At 34.2% G+C, this 17,903-nt stretch overlaps 1 protein-coding gene across 16 annotated transcripts in view; it reads left to right on the top strand.

Annotated features, from left to right (window-relative positions):
* The window catches only part of sls (sallimus), a 959,631-nt gene that overhangs the window by 410,653 nt on the left and 531,075 nt on the right, over positions 1 to 17,903 (top strand). For 15 of the 16 annotated variants that reach the window (XM_069830438.1, XM_069830435.1, XM_069830449.1 and 12 more), the window contains 10 exons: positions 45 to 191; positions 2,020 to 2,213; positions 3,504 to 3,709; positions 5,018 to 5,320; positions 6,569 to 6,732; positions 7,575 to 7,856; positions 9,808 to 9,988; positions 10,970 to 11,181; positions 11,558 to 11,842; positions 16,453 to 16,630. In XM_069830438.1, coding sequence (XP_069686539.1) covers positions 45 to 191; positions 2,020 to 2,213; positions 3,504 to 3,709; positions 5,018 to 5,320; positions 6,569 to 6,732; positions 7,575 to 7,856; positions 9,808 to 9,988; positions 10,970 to 11,181; positions 11,558 to 11,842; positions 16,453 to 16,630 — 2,152 coding nt within the window. The remainder of the gene's footprint in view (positions 1 to 44; positions 192 to 2,019; positions 2,214 to 3,503; positions 3,710 to 5,017; positions 5,321 to 6,568; positions 6,733 to 7,574; positions 7,857 to 9,807; positions 9,989 to 10,969; positions 11,182 to 11,557; positions 11,843 to 16,452; positions 16,631 to 17,903) is intronic. The other variant, XM_069830434.1, reaches the window with a different exon arrangement.

Raw genomic sequence — 17,903 nt, 5'->3', positions numbered from 1 at the left:
ATTGAAATAATTGGAAATAATTCTCTATATTTTCTACAACACAGGAACAGGAAGAGGTCGACGCCAGTCTGGCTGCAGCGAGAGCGGAGGCTGCTGCTGCTAAAGCTGCTGCATCAGCTGCAGACGAGGCTCGCAAAGCAGCTGAAGCAGCTGCGAAAGCCCTCCAGGAAGCAGCACCTTTCTTGCAAACAGTGAGTTCTGCTACTGACAGAATACACTTCTTCTTCTTCTTCTTCTTCTTCTTCTTCTTGTGCTTCTCCTCTTACGTCTTCTGTTGATACTGTAACATCACTTTCGCTTTTTGTCATTTACATTAATTTCCATTCATCATTTTATCCATTCTTCTCTTTCTTGCCATATTCGTAGATATATTTCTGTAATTTATTTTGTCCTGTATTTGTTTTAATTTATTCATTTGTTTTCCTAATTATTATTTATCGATGTATGTATTCTTTTAGTCCACACCTGTGGAGTAACGGTCAGCGTGTCTGGCTACGAAACCAGGTGGCCCGGGTTCGAATCCCGGTCGGGGCAAGTTACTTGGTTGAGGTTTTTTCCGGGGTTTTCCCTCAACCCAATACGAGCAAATGCTGGGTAACTTTCGGTGCTGGACCCCGGACTCATTTCATGGGCATTATCACCTTCATTTCATTCAGACGCTAAATAACCCAGATGTTGAAAAAGCGTCGTAAAATAACCCAATAAAATTAATAAAAATATATTCTTTTATTTATTTATTCTTTATTCTTATGTTTATTAACTAATTTCTTCATTCGTTATTTTTTTTATTTCTTCACTCATTTATTATATTATTTATATATTAATGTATTTATTTAATTCCTTATTAAATTAGATACTCCTTAATTTATTTAAAATTGTACTCATTATTCTTTAATATAGCTATTAGATATTATCTGTTGTTGATTTATTGCCTTTTAAAATTATTTATTATCCTATTCACATTTTGGGCGGCTGGGTAGCTCAGTTGGTAGAGCAGCTGACTACGGACTGGAAGGTCCGGGGTTCGATCCCAGGTGGTGACAGGATTTTTTCTCGTTGCCAAACTTTCAGAACGGCCCCGAGGTTCACTCAGCCTCCTATAAAATTGAGTACCAGGTCTTTCTTGGGGGTAAAAGGCGGTCAGAGCGTGGTGCCGACCACACCACCTCATTCTAGTGTCGAGGTCATGGAAAGCATGGGGCTCTACCTCCATGCCCCACAAGTGCCTTCATGGCATGTTACGGGGATACCTTTACCTTTTTTTACCTTTTACCTATTCACATATTTATATTCGTTAAATACGTGGGTATTTATTTGATATTCATTTATCTGTTTATCCAATGGAGTATTCATTTATTGACGAAAGACTTAATGAATAAATCCATCTGTCCATGTCTGTCTGCTCATCCATTTATTCATCACAGTTTATACTTTTGTTCTCAATAGAACTCGGTACACTAAACAAGTATTTCATTGTATGTATTTTTCTACTGTCGTACAAAATTCTTCGTATCTGTTGAAAAGATCTAGTTTTATATAGAAGATATGTAGTATATTGGACTTTTCATTCATTTATCACAGTTGACACTGGTGTTCTCAGTTTCTAAGATTGGCTCTATATTCCTCTTCAAGTAAAAAGCATGAGAAGGATATCCTACTCTCTGAGGTGGTTACTAACAAATAAATCCGCCCAACTGACTGAAACGTTGTAAATTTCTTTATTAATTATCACCAATAGGGAAAGTCCAATCTACTCCCCTTCTAAAAATCGATCATTGCTTTCTCCCCCTTTACATCAATTGTTTTATATAGCTTTGGTTTTATATTAGCTATATACGAGTAAGTTCTTCATAATTCTGCATGCTACTACAATGGAAGCTTTTACATATTCACATATTAGAGTTTTTAATGTACCATGTTGAGACTGTTCCATGTGTGATGTGAAACTATTTTTACTTTTATCCATGTGCCATTTTCTTTGTACTCATATTCCTGTTGTTATTATTACTATTATTTTAGCAGGTGGTAGTAGCAGAAGCAATTCCGGTGCCTCCTGCACCTGAGGAAGACAAGAAATCTCGCAAGTCCCCAAGTCCTCCTTTAAAGAAAGCCAAGTTCATTGACGAGACTCCCAAACCAGTAGCACCCGTGTTCACAGTGCCTCTGCATGATGCAGCCATTGAAGAGGGCGATAGATTCACCTTCGAATGCAGGTAAAAGTGAAACAGCGCTGTAAATTTTGGAAAGTTTAGTACAATGAATGTGCATAATGAAATGTTTCGTAAACAACATTAGTTGTTAGTGTTGGATTTCAGTGCCATCAAATATAAAGTTCTGCTATCCAAGCAGAATTTAATATTTCATTTCTGAGTTGGAGATACCTCTAATGCGAAATTCACCATACAAAATGGCAGTTGAGAACAGTGACTAGCAGACAAATTTTCACATTGTTCCTACTTTTTGTATTAAGGAGCAACTTTGGTAGTTAGCATGATTCAGAATGTGGGAGCTATAGGAGCAAGGTTGTGTTGTTGTTTGTTACTAGAAATCAGCTTGAACGACCATCTTGATTTTTTCTTTTTTTATATGAGGTAAAGCGACAAATGGGACCATATAAATCATATGTCTCCAAATATGTTTACATCGGAAAAATTAATTATTACATACTATAATTTATAATTATGCTCTTCAGTTTAAAACTTATTAAATTTTGAATAAAATAAATAAAGTGAACAAGATACAAGAATTTTCATAAATGCCTTCTAATAGTGTGCATTTTCTTTGGATATAAGCTATAAACATGAATATTAATTTTTTTCTGAAAATCCATTTGTTTTTTGTATAAGATTAAGTGACGAATGGGGCGATGTAGGCCATATGTTTCAAAATACGTTTGCATCAGAGAAATTAATTATTATATAGGAATTATGCCGCCAATTGAAAAATTTTTCAATTTTCAATAAAATGAGCAGAGTAAACAAGGACAAAATTTTCATAAGTAGATACAACTAATCTATAAACATGAATATTCATTTTTTAATAAAAAGAAATATATCTAAAACGAATTAACCACAATTGTCATGCTAAACTCTAGCCAACGAAAGTATATTGGTAGGTCCTGTCTCTAGTTTGCTTTCAGAATCAGTAGTAATAAAAGTATACTATAATCTGTTATTTTAATTCTTGGTAGTTCTTATACCTCTGCTCTTTCTATGTAGCATAATAAAATTAGTCATATGTAGACCTTATCTTTTTGCAAAACTCAATATCACAGTCACGAAATTTACACTATTCCCTTTTTCTACAGTTAAATTAGAAGTTTTTTCATCTCTGGGTTGTAAATTCAATTTAAAAGTATACCACAATTCATTTGACACACAACTTCACTGGAAATAGTGGGTTTTAGTTCATATGTAAAAGTATATCTGAACATTTATGCTATCTTTATGTTTTAATATTTAAACATCCAGGTTCTAATTTCGGGTAAATATTCTTACTTCCAGAGTGACTGGTTTTCCAATGCCTCAAGTGATATGGTACAAGGATGGCATCTCGATACAAAGCAATCCTGATTATCAGACTACATTTGATCAGGGAATCTGCACGCTTACCATTGAAGAAACTTTCACAGAAGATTCTGCCAGATTTACATGCAGAGCTGCCAATACCGCAGGCACTGCAGAAACAAATGCCACACTTTCAGTGAAAGGTAAAAACTAAATAAATTCTGCAATTCATAATATCTGATATTTACAACGTACTTTATTTTTAGACTATCTATACTGAAACATGTTACCTGCAGGAAAGGGAAATTTTGCTTGAGATTACCACTTAGGTGATATTGTTTCAGATGGAAGTTAATAATACAAAAAAACATGCAGTAAAGCCAATATTACGCTCTAAGATTTCCGAATTACTGGCAACGAAAGTTGTTCTGTCACCTTTTTAGATAATGTCTGGTACTTTTCTCCTACTTTAATTAGGTTATTGGTACCATAGTAGATCGAGGTGTGGGTATGAGATTAGTAATGAAAAGGTCTATTTATCACATTCTGTGTTTAAAATGATGTATTGTATTGCTTCTTTTTTGATGCGTTCTTTTACTGGGAGTAGTACTACCATATCCTTATTCTGTGTTTACAATCAAAAGCACAGTAATTAAATGAAAACTGGCTTTATAATTATTAATTACAAAATATTTGTTGGACAGTATTATGACACAAGGAAGTTCATAACATGCTAGTTTGGAATTCACGATTAAGATATCTTATTAATTATCGTGGGCAAATACAATGGTCTTCTCCAATCTATGTTAGGAAAGTTGTTGTTGTTGTTATTTTCTAATGCGAGGCGTTTGACAATAAAGTCATTTGATCTCTTGCACTCCAATATTTTTCAAAGATATTATCATGACCAGCCACTGAAGCACAGATTTTGAGGTGTTCCGAATCCATTTCTTGGTTTGAGTTGCACAATGGGCAGTTAAGGGACTGATATATTCCAATTCTATGCAGATGTTTGGCCAAACAATCATGGCCTGTTGCCAATCTAAATGCAGCTACAGACGATTTTCGTGGTAAATCGAGAATTAACTGTGGATTTTGATGCAGAGAATTCCATTTTTTCCCTTGGGATTGAGTTATCAAATTTTGTTTGTTGAAGTCTAAGTATGTGGATTTAATAAATCTCTTCACAGAGTAATACGTAGATTTAGTAACAGGTTTGTAAGTAGCAGTGCTGCCCTTCTTTGCTAAAGCATCCAGAAAGTGAAATTGGAAATTAAGTAGAAAGGACTGAATGAAATGCATCATCATTGCTTGAAAACTGAAGAGTTAAAGTGTGTTATTTAATTTGTTAATTATTACTGTCTAACTGATTTACCCTGAGAAATTACTTTCTGTTTTTTATATCATATTTTAAAATTAGAATTGGTTACTACTTTTGCTGATTAATATGCCATTCTCAATAATTTGTCACCTATTATTTTATTCTGAAATTTACTTATTTGGTGAAACAGAGACCGAACCAGAAGAACAGCTGTCACCCCCCGTATTCACCAAAAGTCTACAGTCATGCACGGCACAAGAAGGCTCTACATTCCAGTTGGAGTGTAAAGTTGAAGGCAACCCACTTCCCACGGTGCAGTGGTACAAGAACGACGCCTGTATTGACACTTCACCAGATTATGTAATCACGTACAACAATGGAGAAGCAGTGTTGAGGTTTGAAGAAGTTTTCTTGGAGGATCAAGCCGAATATTGCTGTAGAGCTACAAACCAAGTTGGCACAGACTTCAGCAGTGCTCAGCTCACTGTAGAGCGTAAGTGGATATGTTGATTAATCTGTGGCAGGTAGAACATAGTTTCTGTTTACTTGTAGACGCACATTTGAAGTACGTAATTATTTACGATAAAAGTTTTAAAAATGACATTTTATTTTATGAGTAAAGATGTTTGTGAAACGAGGTCGTAGGTCAAGTGAAGGAGCCCTACGAACAAGATAATATAATTTTTTAACATGTGTTGTACACTATCTTTAGACAGCCATTCGTTTTTGCTGGTATAGAAACAATTCTCACTTCTCCACAGCATTGTCCCCTTTCACATAATAGTGGAACTTTAACACATTACAGCTAAGTCTCGGTATAGCTCAGTAGTAGAGCATTCAACTGCGAATTGAGAAGTTTCCAGTTTAAAACAGGCAACCCTTATTTTTTTTAATTGAATTTAATTTTTAATAGTTTGATATAGTTATGAATAAAATAATTGTTGAAGCAATTAAGTTTGTGAGTCAGTTAATCAACTAGTTGATCAAGAATTGCTGAGTCTGTTATTGAAACTTGGTTAATCATTGATTTTGTGAGTAGTCAATCTCTTAGATTGTAAATTTTTGTGTCAGTATATTAGTCATTGAGATAGTGTTAGTGAACTATTAATTCAGTCATTTAGTTAGTGTGTTTAGTGATTAGTCTCTCCCTCAATCAGTAAGTAGGTTAGTAAGTAAATTAGTGAGTTGTTCAGTTATAGGTACTATCTAATACTTAAACATTTATATTTAAACTTACCTTCTGATAATGCTGCTTTTCTCCAGCTGATCCTTTCCAGTGGATATAACTTAGTATGTTGGAATAAGAGTGCCAGTCTTATAGATTTTGTTATATTTGAAATTCATTTATGGTTTACATTTTTTTCGTATGTCTTGAGGCTTTCCCGGTGTTTGATGTAGAATAACTCTTCTCGGGTTCTCAGTCAGGTGAGTTGGAGATTTGCTTCCAAGCTTTCGATGGCTAGCTCTGCCATCTTTTTCAGGGAATGAAGGTAGTGAAGAAGATGTCAGAGCTAGCCATCGAAAGCTTTCCAGCAAATCTCCAACTCACCTGGCTAAGAACCCGAGAAGAGTTATTCTACATTTTTTTCATTAATCTAATATCAAACTGAGACTCATCTTCTATTATCAGCATCTTTTCTCTTTGATCATCAGACAATGAAGAACAAAGTTAAAATAAAAGTTGTCGAATATTATTGTGACTGCTAGCTCAGATTTATTGCATTAACTTTCTTATTTGCAGCTTTGGAACCTACTGAAGCTCCTTCATTTATCACGCCTCTATCAAACGTGATGGCTCGGGCAGGTCAGAAAATAAAGCTGGAATGTGAAGTAACAGGATTGCCAGCACCAGATCTCACTTGGAGTCACAATGGGAAGCCATTAAAGGAAACTCGTGATATAAAAGTGAGTTGATTCGTTGTTTTAAGCAGAATTAAAAAAAAAATAGAGGTGTGCAGAGTGGAAGGTATACAAAGATAGATTTATGGTACCTACTGATTATGAAGTAGGAAAAGAGAGAGAGGCAAATAGAAAGAAAGGAGGAAAAGGAAACCATCTCTGTTACTCTATAGTCTACAAACATACATACCAGTCAAGCACAAAACATAGCCTGTATTTCTAAAAGATATCTCAAGACTTATTTGTACAACGTAAAAACTAGTTTTACATAACACATTTTGAAAGTTTGGCACGAAAAACGTTTTGCAAGGCCTAAATGCTTAATATATTCATTATGGTATCTTTCATGCAATGACAATTTTTAGTGAATGAACCCAAAAATGTTAAATAAACTCTTTTTCTTCTGTTATTAAAAATGGACGTTTTATGAAACTGAATAAACTAAAAGAAAACCACGGGAAAATCATCATCATCATCATCATCATCATCATCATCATCATCATTTTAAGTGTTGTTGTTGTTGTTGTTTTCTAATGCCAGGCGTTTGACAATAAAGTCATTTGACCTCTTGCACTCCAATATTTTTCAAAGATATTATCATGACCAGCCAATGAAGCACAGATTCATTTTAAGTGTATGAAAAACACTATGTGAAACTTTAAGACGTGCTTAGAATCTCTGATATTCTTTGGTTTATATTTTTCATTTCTATTAAGCCGTAGTCGAAAATACAAAACAAACAATAACATAAGTCGTTAGAAATTCAAACCTCTCTTTAATAAACCACCATTATATACGCTACTCTTTAATACAAGATTAGTGTCTTATTCAAAATGAACACGTTTCAGATGCAATACGATGACAAGAAAGCAACTTTGGTTGTCAATGAAGCTTTCCCCAAAGATGCTGGAGTATATGTTGTCGCTGCAAAGAACATAGCAGGGGAAGCCACCAGCTCTTGCAATGTTTCTGTGAAGGGACGCCTGCCAACTGAAACATCCGACTCAGAGCTAGCTAGTGACATGGAGCCCGTCAAGCCATCAATTCAGTTGGCCCTTAAAGATATTTCTGTGTTTGAGGGAAAGCGAGTGAGGCTTGACTGTATCATCGTTGGACAGCCTGAGCCAGAGGTAAGCTGCGTCAACATTTACTGATATTATTTGTTAAGTAACATGTTAAAATAAAGATTTGTTAATCTGTTTTTGTTTCGTCATTTGACTTGACACGTTAACTGAATTCTGTTGGATTAACATATTAACATAAAAAAACGTTTCATTGTTGCTCGCTGTAACTTCAGCCTTTCAGTTCAAAATTGAAGGAAATTACTTCCATAATATCGAGATGTATTCTTGTATAATAATAATAATAATAATAATAATAATAATAATAATAATAATAATAATTATTATTATTATTATTATTATTTATTTATTTAATCTGACAGGATTAAGGCCATAAGGCCTTCTCTTCCATCCTACCAGATAGTATACTGTATCTACAAAGAGGAAATATTCACATTAAAATTAATTAAAATATTTTAAATAGAAATATCGTCTGAAAAAAGCAAAACAAATGCATTTTAGGACGGGATCCAATACGAAACAAAATTACAATAAATAACAATACAAGTTTTATTGACCTGAAGTATATATATCATATGTAGTAAAAAAGACATTAATAAAAACTTACAAAATTCATATAAATGTTAGTAATGTTGAACACCACTTGCAGCCTTAATTTAATTAAATTATTTTGGAGTAAAAATATACAATCTACTTGTCATTCCCAATATTCTTTACGGCAGTGAAATTTGAAATCTCAAACAAAAAGACTGAAAGCTGTTGTTGGATTTTTTTTTCAGAACAGCGGGATGCATATTTTTGACTAGAAGAGAAAATTAAAAATTTTAGAAAAATTTTAAGTAGGAACAAGAAAATAGAAAAATACAAAAATTATTGCTTACAACATATTTATGGATTGAAAATTAATATGGAAAAAGATTGTGTACGTGAAAATTGCAAGTGACAGGGTATAAACAAATTAAAATAATAAAACATTAAAAGAAGTAGATAGGTTTGTTTATTTTTGGAATAAAATAAACGCTAGAGGTAAAACTAACGGAAAAATTAATAGAAGAATACAAAACTAGTTTTAATTATTTTACCATAGTTTAAAAGGCTTATTGTGGAACAAGAACGTATCAAAGAACTGCAAAAAAATATTTTAGGCCAATCTTAACATATTGAGGTGGCACACGGCAGCATTGTGGTTAAGGTGTGGAGCTGCAAGCCGGAAGGTCGTGGGTTCGATTCCTGATGGGGTAATGGATTTTTCCATTGATATAATTCTTCCATCCGCACTATGACCCTGGGATCTACTCAGCCTCTAATAGAAATGAGTACCAGGAGCATTTCCTTGAAGGTACAGGCGGCGGGCACGTTGAACTGACATTCCTACTGCCATTAAATGCCGATTGTCTGTAAAGGTGGGAGCCTTAACCTCTCGTCACCCTCTGGGCCGATTTGGCCTATCATGGAGTTGACTTTGTCTTTTTAACATATTGAATAGAAACATGAGTATTAAATAAAAAGGAATAAAAGTAGATTATAGTCAATGGACATGGCATTTTTCCGAAGCATATTACATAAAACAAGAAGAGACAGAATCAGGGCATAATTATTCAAGAAGAACTGGAATTGTCAGATTTATTAAATGACGTAAAAATCAAAAGATCAAAATGGTTGGTCACTTCATAAGAATGGAAATTTCTTCATCTCAAACTTGCTCAGATTCGTGGCTTGCTGAATCTTTCTCTTACATTTGATATTTAGCAGTTTTCTGAATATTCCTTCTTTATGCATTCATTTGACATGTCTAAACAACTCTCTCTTACAAATGTCCTCTCTTACAAATTTTCTTTTAGTCTTTGAGTGTAAAGAATTTCTCGAAATGTTTATTTTTTTTATTTCACTACTTTTTGTGTTCTTTAAATACCTGTCATAAATTTTATTTTATTTGCCTATAGTTTGCTTCCATCTTTCTTTATATAATGTCCATGTTTATTATTTTCTTTTGTATTAGGTAATTTGGTATCATAACGACCGTCCAGTGAAGGAATCTTCAGACTTTAAGTTGCTCTTCCAAGGAGATAGATGCTCTCTTGTAATCGAGGAAGCTTATTTGGAGGATGCAGGGGAATACAAAGTTGTTGCAATTAACTCAGGAGGAGAAGCTTCAAGCAAGTGTAACCTTTCTGTGAAATGTAAGTATTTTTCAACGCTTTTCAAATTGTGCTTTGGATAAAAGTGTTCCTGAATGTAAATCTGAGACGATACCATACTTTATAATAATGTATCCGAAGGAGATGATTGCTTGGGTTTTAACACCTGTGAGTTTCCTCTGTGCTGGGATCAAGTAATTAAATATTTCAACAATGATAAAAGTGCGACTTGAAATGCGTAAATGTTTATTCCACTTATCCATAGTCTTCTTTTTTAAAACTAAAAGTACATGATGTCTCCATATTGTAAACTCGTTACCAAAAGGAAGTATGTATGTCGTAAAAATTAGTAGAACTTTTTTTCTTAATTCACTTAACAAAACTGAACTTACAAACCAATCAAAATTCAAATTTCTTGAGTTGCTGTATGAACATCATTGTCTTGAAAGTTACTGATATATTTTATCATCAGCACCGTCCAGTCTTACGTTTAGATGCAGTTAAGTTTTATTTACATTCTAGTCTTACTTGTTATACAGTATTTATATCTTATATTTCTGCTTATTGTGTATCAAAAATTCTTTGTATTTGGGATATTCGCTATTCATAATTCTCTGGAATAAAGTTTTACACATAAATCATTACGTTTTGACAGCTATTGCTATCATCCATTTTGAAAGACCCAGATTACTAAATATTCGATAAGATAAGGTTATCACTTTTTATAGTTTTAAAATTAGACTTTCTCTTTACTGCTGTTGACTATTGGCCCTCTTATGATTTTATGTGAACCATTTTCCAGTTTCTGGCAAGAAAATGAATACCAGTAATCAAAAGCTGAAGTCAATAAAATTGTCATTGGAACTCATATTATGCCATTGACATAACTGTTTTTTTTTTATAAATAAATTATTAGAAGCCTAAAATCTATAAGTACATTTCCTATAAACTATCAAAGAAAGTATAAAATAAAATCTGTATTGACATTATGAACAGAATTGTTATTTTTTCTGTTTATCGCAGCTATGGGGGAAACTGAACCTGCAACAAGAACACATTTGGTTGAAGTGGTTGAGATAGTGGGCATGCCACCTAAATTTAGCAATTTGCTGACAGATATCTTGGCTCCGGAGGGAGATAAAGTCACATTTGAGTGCTGTGTAAATGGAGACCCTACCCCTGAAATTACATGGTACTTAAACAATGAAGAAATAGAAGACTCCGATAAAGTAAAAGTAAGTATCTGACAATATAATTTATTTTTTATAACTACGTAGACTTGAAGCCTGTCAGATTTGTTCCAAAATCAAACAAGTTGCAAGTCCAGACTTCAGTTAACCGATTGAATTGTGTCAGATATGTTAAAAAATCGGACGACTTAGCTATAATATTTGCGTGCTGCATCTGTTGCTGATTTTTATTCACTATGATATATTTGAACATCACATGCAAAAAACAACATAAAACTCCAAAAAAAGTTCCGATTATTTATTCTATTGTATACGATTTACATCTTATATTTCTACTTCGAAGATAAGAAGGTTCTAAATAATCACATTAATGTGTTACAAGTTTTATCATAATATAATATGTAAACGTTTGTACTTTCAGTTACAACATGATGAGGAAGGAAACGTCAGTCTGACTATCTTGGAAGTGTCACCTGAAAACAAAGGCGTTTATACAGTGAAGGCCCATAATTCTTTTGGAGAAGCTAAGTGTTTCGCTAATTTGATAGTTAAAACTATCAGCTCGCCTGAGATCAAACGAAAAGTTGTAGAAGTGGAAGACAAACCCGTGCCTCCCGCATTCCAAGAACTCTTTGGTGACAGAACAGTCAATGAGGACGAAACAACGAAGTTTGAGTGTGTGATCACGGGAAAACCAACACCCAAGGTAAGGCTGTTGAAATGTATGTTATTTTAACTAAGTTCAGTTCACTGTCATAACATGCATACTGTTTTGTGTATTTTTCAATTATCAGTACCCAGGTATTGCCCCATGTCTTAGTATTATGGTCTAAGGCATCATACCTGGACTCATGTTCGAGTCATCATGGGGAAGAAATTTTCTCATGAAATTTCGGCCAGTGTATGGGACCAGTGCCCACCCAGCATTCTGATGAATTTGGGAAGCTACAGTATGTAGTAAACATCCAGTTCTGTAAACCAGCTATAATGGCTAGGTGATCTGCTAACCACATGATATCTCCCGTACTGGTTGGATGATTGTTCACCTCTGCTGAGGCATGTGGACGTGAGGCCAGCAGTCGGTTAGTAGGTCTTGACCCTCTATGGGCTGTCGCGTTCAGGTGTTAATATGCAGGTTACGTAATCCTCGGTCTGCTTTTCTTCTATTTCCCTGTAGGTTCCATTCCAAGGCCTGTCTTGGTATATATTCCTGTGATGTACGTAGAGTGAGGCCTATCCATTTTCACTTCCTTCTCTTGATCTGTCGTGTCTTTGTAATTCTCCATAGTTCTACATTTGAGATTACTCTTACACTGTACCTAAGGTGTCGATTCACGAATGTCCGAAGGTTCCTTGTGGTTTCCTTACTCAACTTCCCACCTTTTGCATCCAAGCACAAGATTGATTTTATTTTAGTCTCAAAAATTCTTATTTTAGTGCGTCTGGAAAATGATTTTGACTGCCAAATTGGACGTAGTTGGGCAAAGACTCTTTTTTATTACCTTATCTTAATTATTTTTTACGACCAAACTGAAATGAAGTTATTATGCTATGATCATCTGTATCGAAATGACATTCATTTCGTTACAGATTATCATTTCGATACAGATTTCTTATTTGGAGATGTTGAATGCTTTAATCAAACTGATTTTGCAGATAATAAAGTGTTGCTCAGTTTTACAGCTTCTTCCATTATTTCCATTTCATCAAAATTGCTTGAATCAGACATTATTTAATAATTTAACGTTAAAACTTACAAAAAGGAACTGTGATTTCATTTATTTATTTTCGTACCTATAGGAACTACAAATAAGAATCACATGCATTCTTTTGTTTCCCAATGTCTCAAACGTCAGTGTTTTGTTTCCCACTATCTAAAATCATATTCATACTTCCATATTGCCAATATAAAGAAGTATGTACATATCTAAACATTAATTTTAATTTTTAATGAATTTATTAATTTTTGTCTAACCTTACTACAGGTCGTAGAAAAACAGTTGTATGTAACTCTCATATAATGGCTATTAAGAAACTGACTCTGGCACTCGTGTCTCAATAGCTATCACTATACAGGGTGATTCACGAGGATTTACTGTCACTTACGGAGCTTATTTCCGAAGACATTCTGAGCAAAAAATTTCATATAAACATTTGTCCTAATTTCAATATTTTCAGAGTTACACTCATTTGAAATTGTTTGTAAAATATCATTATTCTTGAGTTTTAAGGGTAAAAAAATATTACAGATAAAGAATGAACTATTCAGGAGTATCATTTCTTTAATTATCTAGTATTCTGAAGCTAAAAATGTGTTATGAATTCCATAGTTGCTTCGTACAGATTTTTTTTTTCCGATTTTTAACTACAAAATTACATTTTCGTACGCATTTATCACAACAATTGTTACAAGTCACGCTGCTCTTGTAAATTCTTCAAGATTGTACGTTAAGATGCATAATTAAACTGTAATGAATCAAGTTCCTAAAGTCGTATGATTTGTAACAATTTTTGTGATAAGTGAGTAAGAATGATGTAATTTTTAGTTAAAAATTGAAAAACAAAATCTGTACAAAGCAATTAACAACACAGTTTTAGCTTCAGAACACTAGCCAATTAAAGAAATGATACTTATGAATAGTTCATTCTCTATTTGTAATATTTTTTACCGTTAAAACTAAAGAAAAAAAGGTATTTTACTAACAACTTCAAATTAGTGTAACTCTGAAAATATTGAGATTAGGACACATGTTTATATGACATTTCTTGCTTAGAGTGTCTTCGCAAATAAGCTCCGTAAGGGACGGTAAATCCTCGTGAATCACCCTGTATGATCGTTGCATAAATAACTATTATTTTATTATGTAATGATCAAGTTAGATCTCTTATGAATATGCACAGTGATCAGTGCGAAGCTAGATATCTGAAGTCAAACCCACAAGTGTGTAGTATAACTTTGAGAATAAGTAAATATTATAAAAATACACTTGGAATAGATTCAGACGTGTGACACAATTTGTGATGTTGCTAGATAATAAATAAAGGACTTTAAAAACCCATAAAGTTATAATGTTGGAAGTGTATATGCATTAAACTACAGATGCAAGTCTTGGTGTGTGTGCTTTCATGTGTCTTCATGAGCCAAACTTCAGTTCCCTGGCGCCGCTATGTGGGCATTTTATGTGTGTACATATTTGTATGTGCCAGATTTTAGATGTTTAACTTTTTAGATTATTTTCATTGCCGTTATATACTGAACAGTTGACTGCTTTTACGAGGACAACTGCTGTTACAAGAAAAAGTATATATATATGTGCACATTCCGCTCTGTTTCTGAGTAATTTTGAAACACATTGAGAAGTTATTTCGTTACTGTACTGCAAATTAAATTGTTTTTAATTCATTTAATTGAGGTTCTTAGGAAAATATTTGGGGCTAAGAGGGATGAAGTTACAGGAGAATGGAGAAAGTTACACAACGCAGAAGTGCATGTATTGTATTCTTCACTGACATAATTAGGAACATTAAATCCAGACGTTTGAGATGGGCAGAGCATGTAGCACGTATGGACGAATCCAGAAATGCATATAGAGTGTTAGTTGGGAGATCGGAGGGAAAAAGACCTTTGGGGAGGCTGAGACGTAAATGGGAGGATAATATTAAAATGGATTTGAGGGAGGTGGAATATGATGATAGAGACTGGATTAATCTTGTACAGGATAGGGACCAATGGCAGGCTTATGTGAGGGCGGCAGTGAACCTGCGGGTTCCTTAAAAGCCATTAGTAAGTAGGTAAGTAAGTAAGGATGTAGAAGATTTTTTTTCCTTAAAGTTTTTTTTTTTTTTCCTCATTATTTATCTGACCCAAACGTCCCCCTCTGAGAGTAAAGCTGTAGATCACTGATCCATCTTCGATGTTTCCAATGGCAGACTCACACAGCTGTACTGCACTAGAGTGATATTGAACGTTAAGGGAAAATGGCGAATGGTATCCATGAAATTCGCGAGACGAGATAACTAGAAATTGTTTTCGTTTCGTCAGTTGTCCAATTCATGTCTTTATACTTCTTCCCATAATCCCAAAAGACTCATGTTTGAATGGCGAGATAATGCGAATTCATATAACAATGTGAAAAGTTTTTTTAATGAATTCTAGCGAATTTTTTTTTTTTTCAAGAAATGTTAACAATATTGCATGTTTAAGTAGGCCTATTCCTTTATAATTTTTGTGGTTTTTTTTTCCATGGCACATTCGTTCCGCCATTTTTTGAACAAATGAATGCAGAATTGCAGTCTCTCTATATAAACTGTAAAAATTGAAAATTGATGCTGAAAATGCCATTCTTATCAGTTTAGTATCTTAAGCCAGGATTATAAAATTTTTCATATATCATCATCACCACCATTGTCATCATTTTCACATCATCATGATCAATAATTATCACCACCACCATCGTCGTCATCATCATCATCATTGAAGGTTTTTTCCTGTAATGCTTTAAATACTCAGATATTGGCGTTTCTGGCATTTGGAGCTTTATAAAATATCCTGAATTGTTTTGTGATCTAATAAAGTATAGCCAATTTGACAATAACACAGAAATCTTTAAATTTTAATACAAATGTTCTGTAAAAATAAAAACTGTACACCGTACTCCACTTATAAGTTTTGCACTAAAATAGTAAGAAGGAAAAATTCGTAAATTAGTGACAGATAAGATATCAAAATACATATTAGTAATAGAAACCTTATGTGGTTCAAAAGATATACACAAGTAACTCCTTTTCTCTATTTCTCCTCCCTATCCCCTCTATTACCAAAGCAATATTTTGTTGCGTTTGATATAGAAAATTATTTCAGAGGATCTTAATCACATTTCTGCATTTTTGGACAAGCTTATTTTTTAATTTTTCTCCTCAAATATTAATTGTCAATATTACAGATATTATTCTGTATGACAAATTAATAAATCTATAATATTCTCATAGCTAGTAGTGCATATGTCTGTACAGATTACTGTACTGCGGAATCCCGGCCAAATAAGTCACTCAGCTGAGTGCGCTCCTAGTACAATGGCAGTTGACATTGGACATATACGTCAACATATAGTGCTAACTTGGAGTCAGGCCATAAAGGGAAACATTAAAGGAGGAAGGTTCGATCCGGTGCTGTGGATTGAATTCAGCGTAGCTCAGTGGTCAGAGCGCTTGGTACGTAGAACCAAGGACCCGGGTTCGATCCCTGGCACCGGAGCGAATTTTTCTCCTCAAATATTAAGCTTATTTAGCTAATATGTATTTTATGATTGAATGCAGGTGGACTGGTACTTCAATGAAGAGCTGGTGGCAGGAACAAACTTCTTGGTATCCAGCAGCGGTGACAGACATGCACTGGCCATCTTCCAAACTTCTGAAGACCACTCTGGCAAAGTTTCCTGTGTGGCAGAGAATGAAGCTGGCAAGGCTACATGTGTCGCCAGACTCAGTGTAAAACGTAAGTATACAAAAAAAGTTTGTGTCTTCATAAGTCAGTGGCCTACATCTCACATCATTTCAGAATAGACTTACTCCGAATACTGACCCACATGTTGCATGAGATAGCTCTGCTTATGTAACTCCTAAGCTGAACACGCCAAAATTCGTGTGGTTTGGTATTTGACACAACAACAACGATGAGCACAATGACCACAGTAATAATAGGCCTATTCTTAATAACAAAACAAGTCATCCTCGGCAGTCTAGTGGATCCTATGCCAGTGTTGAATAGGAGGTTCGCAGGTTCAAACCCTGCCGAGGATGTCGGATTTTAAAGGACAGTAAAATCCTCAGTAAGACTTCCTCCAAGAGGGAAGTAAAGATGAGAGGCTAGGGACTACAGACAAAATTTGTCGTCCATTTCTCGCCCACATTGAGTTTCTAACCTCTGCAGTTGAAAACATAGTTAAATAATATAATGCCACTACGTATTAACAAAAGGAAAAACATTAATTCATTCATTCATTCATAGTGTTCTGCCCAAGGGCAGGCTTTTCACTGCAAATTCAGCATTCTTCAATCTTTCCTATTTTCCACCTTCCCCTTAATCTCCGCATATGATCCATATATTTTCTTAATGTTGTTATCATTGGATATCGTCTGCTGCCCCAAACTTTTCTTCCGTTCACCATTCCTTTCAGTAATCCTTCAGTAGGCAGTTTCTTCTTACCCAGTGGCTCAACCAATTCCTTTTTCTCCTCCTGATCAGTTTCAGCATTATTCTTTCTTCATCCACTCTTTCTAGTCCAGCTTAAAATCTTATTCTGTCTGTCCATTTACACGCTCCATTCTTTTCCATATCTAATTTCAGTACCATACTTCTAGTTGTTTGTCTTCACTTCGTAATAATAATAATAATAATAATAATAATAATAATAATAATAATAATAATAATAATAATAAAAAGAAGAAGAAGAAGATATTTATTTGCAACTGCATTACCAAAGAAAGTTAGGATGTATTTATATACTTGGCTTCTAGTCCAGTCATACATACTGTGAACAAAAGACAAATTGAGTGACAACGCCAATTTCACATCGGAATAAAGATGGAAAGTTGTTGTGAAAGTGGTGGCCAGTGGAGACATGAGATCGCAAGCCTTACATGTAAGCTTTTAGGTAGATACAGTGATAAACAGAAAGCGAGTTTTCTTAAGGTGACAGGTTATATTAGTTCAAGCTTTTGGTTTGGCTTGCATTAACGCATTTTTGTCGGTAGGTGGGTATGGATAA

The sequence above is a fragment of the Periplaneta americana genome, chromosome 7 (assembly GCF_040183065.1).
Source record: "Periplaneta americana isolate PAMFEO1 chromosome 7, P.americana_PAMFEO1_priV1, whole genome shotgun sequence".
NCBI classification, from domain to species: domain Eukaryota; kingdom Metazoa; phylum Arthropoda; class Insecta; order Blattodea; family Blattidae; genus Periplaneta; species Periplaneta americana.
The sequence above is the reverse complement of the archived record's forward strand: the minus strand, read 5'-3'. Positions and strand labels throughout refer to the sequence as shown.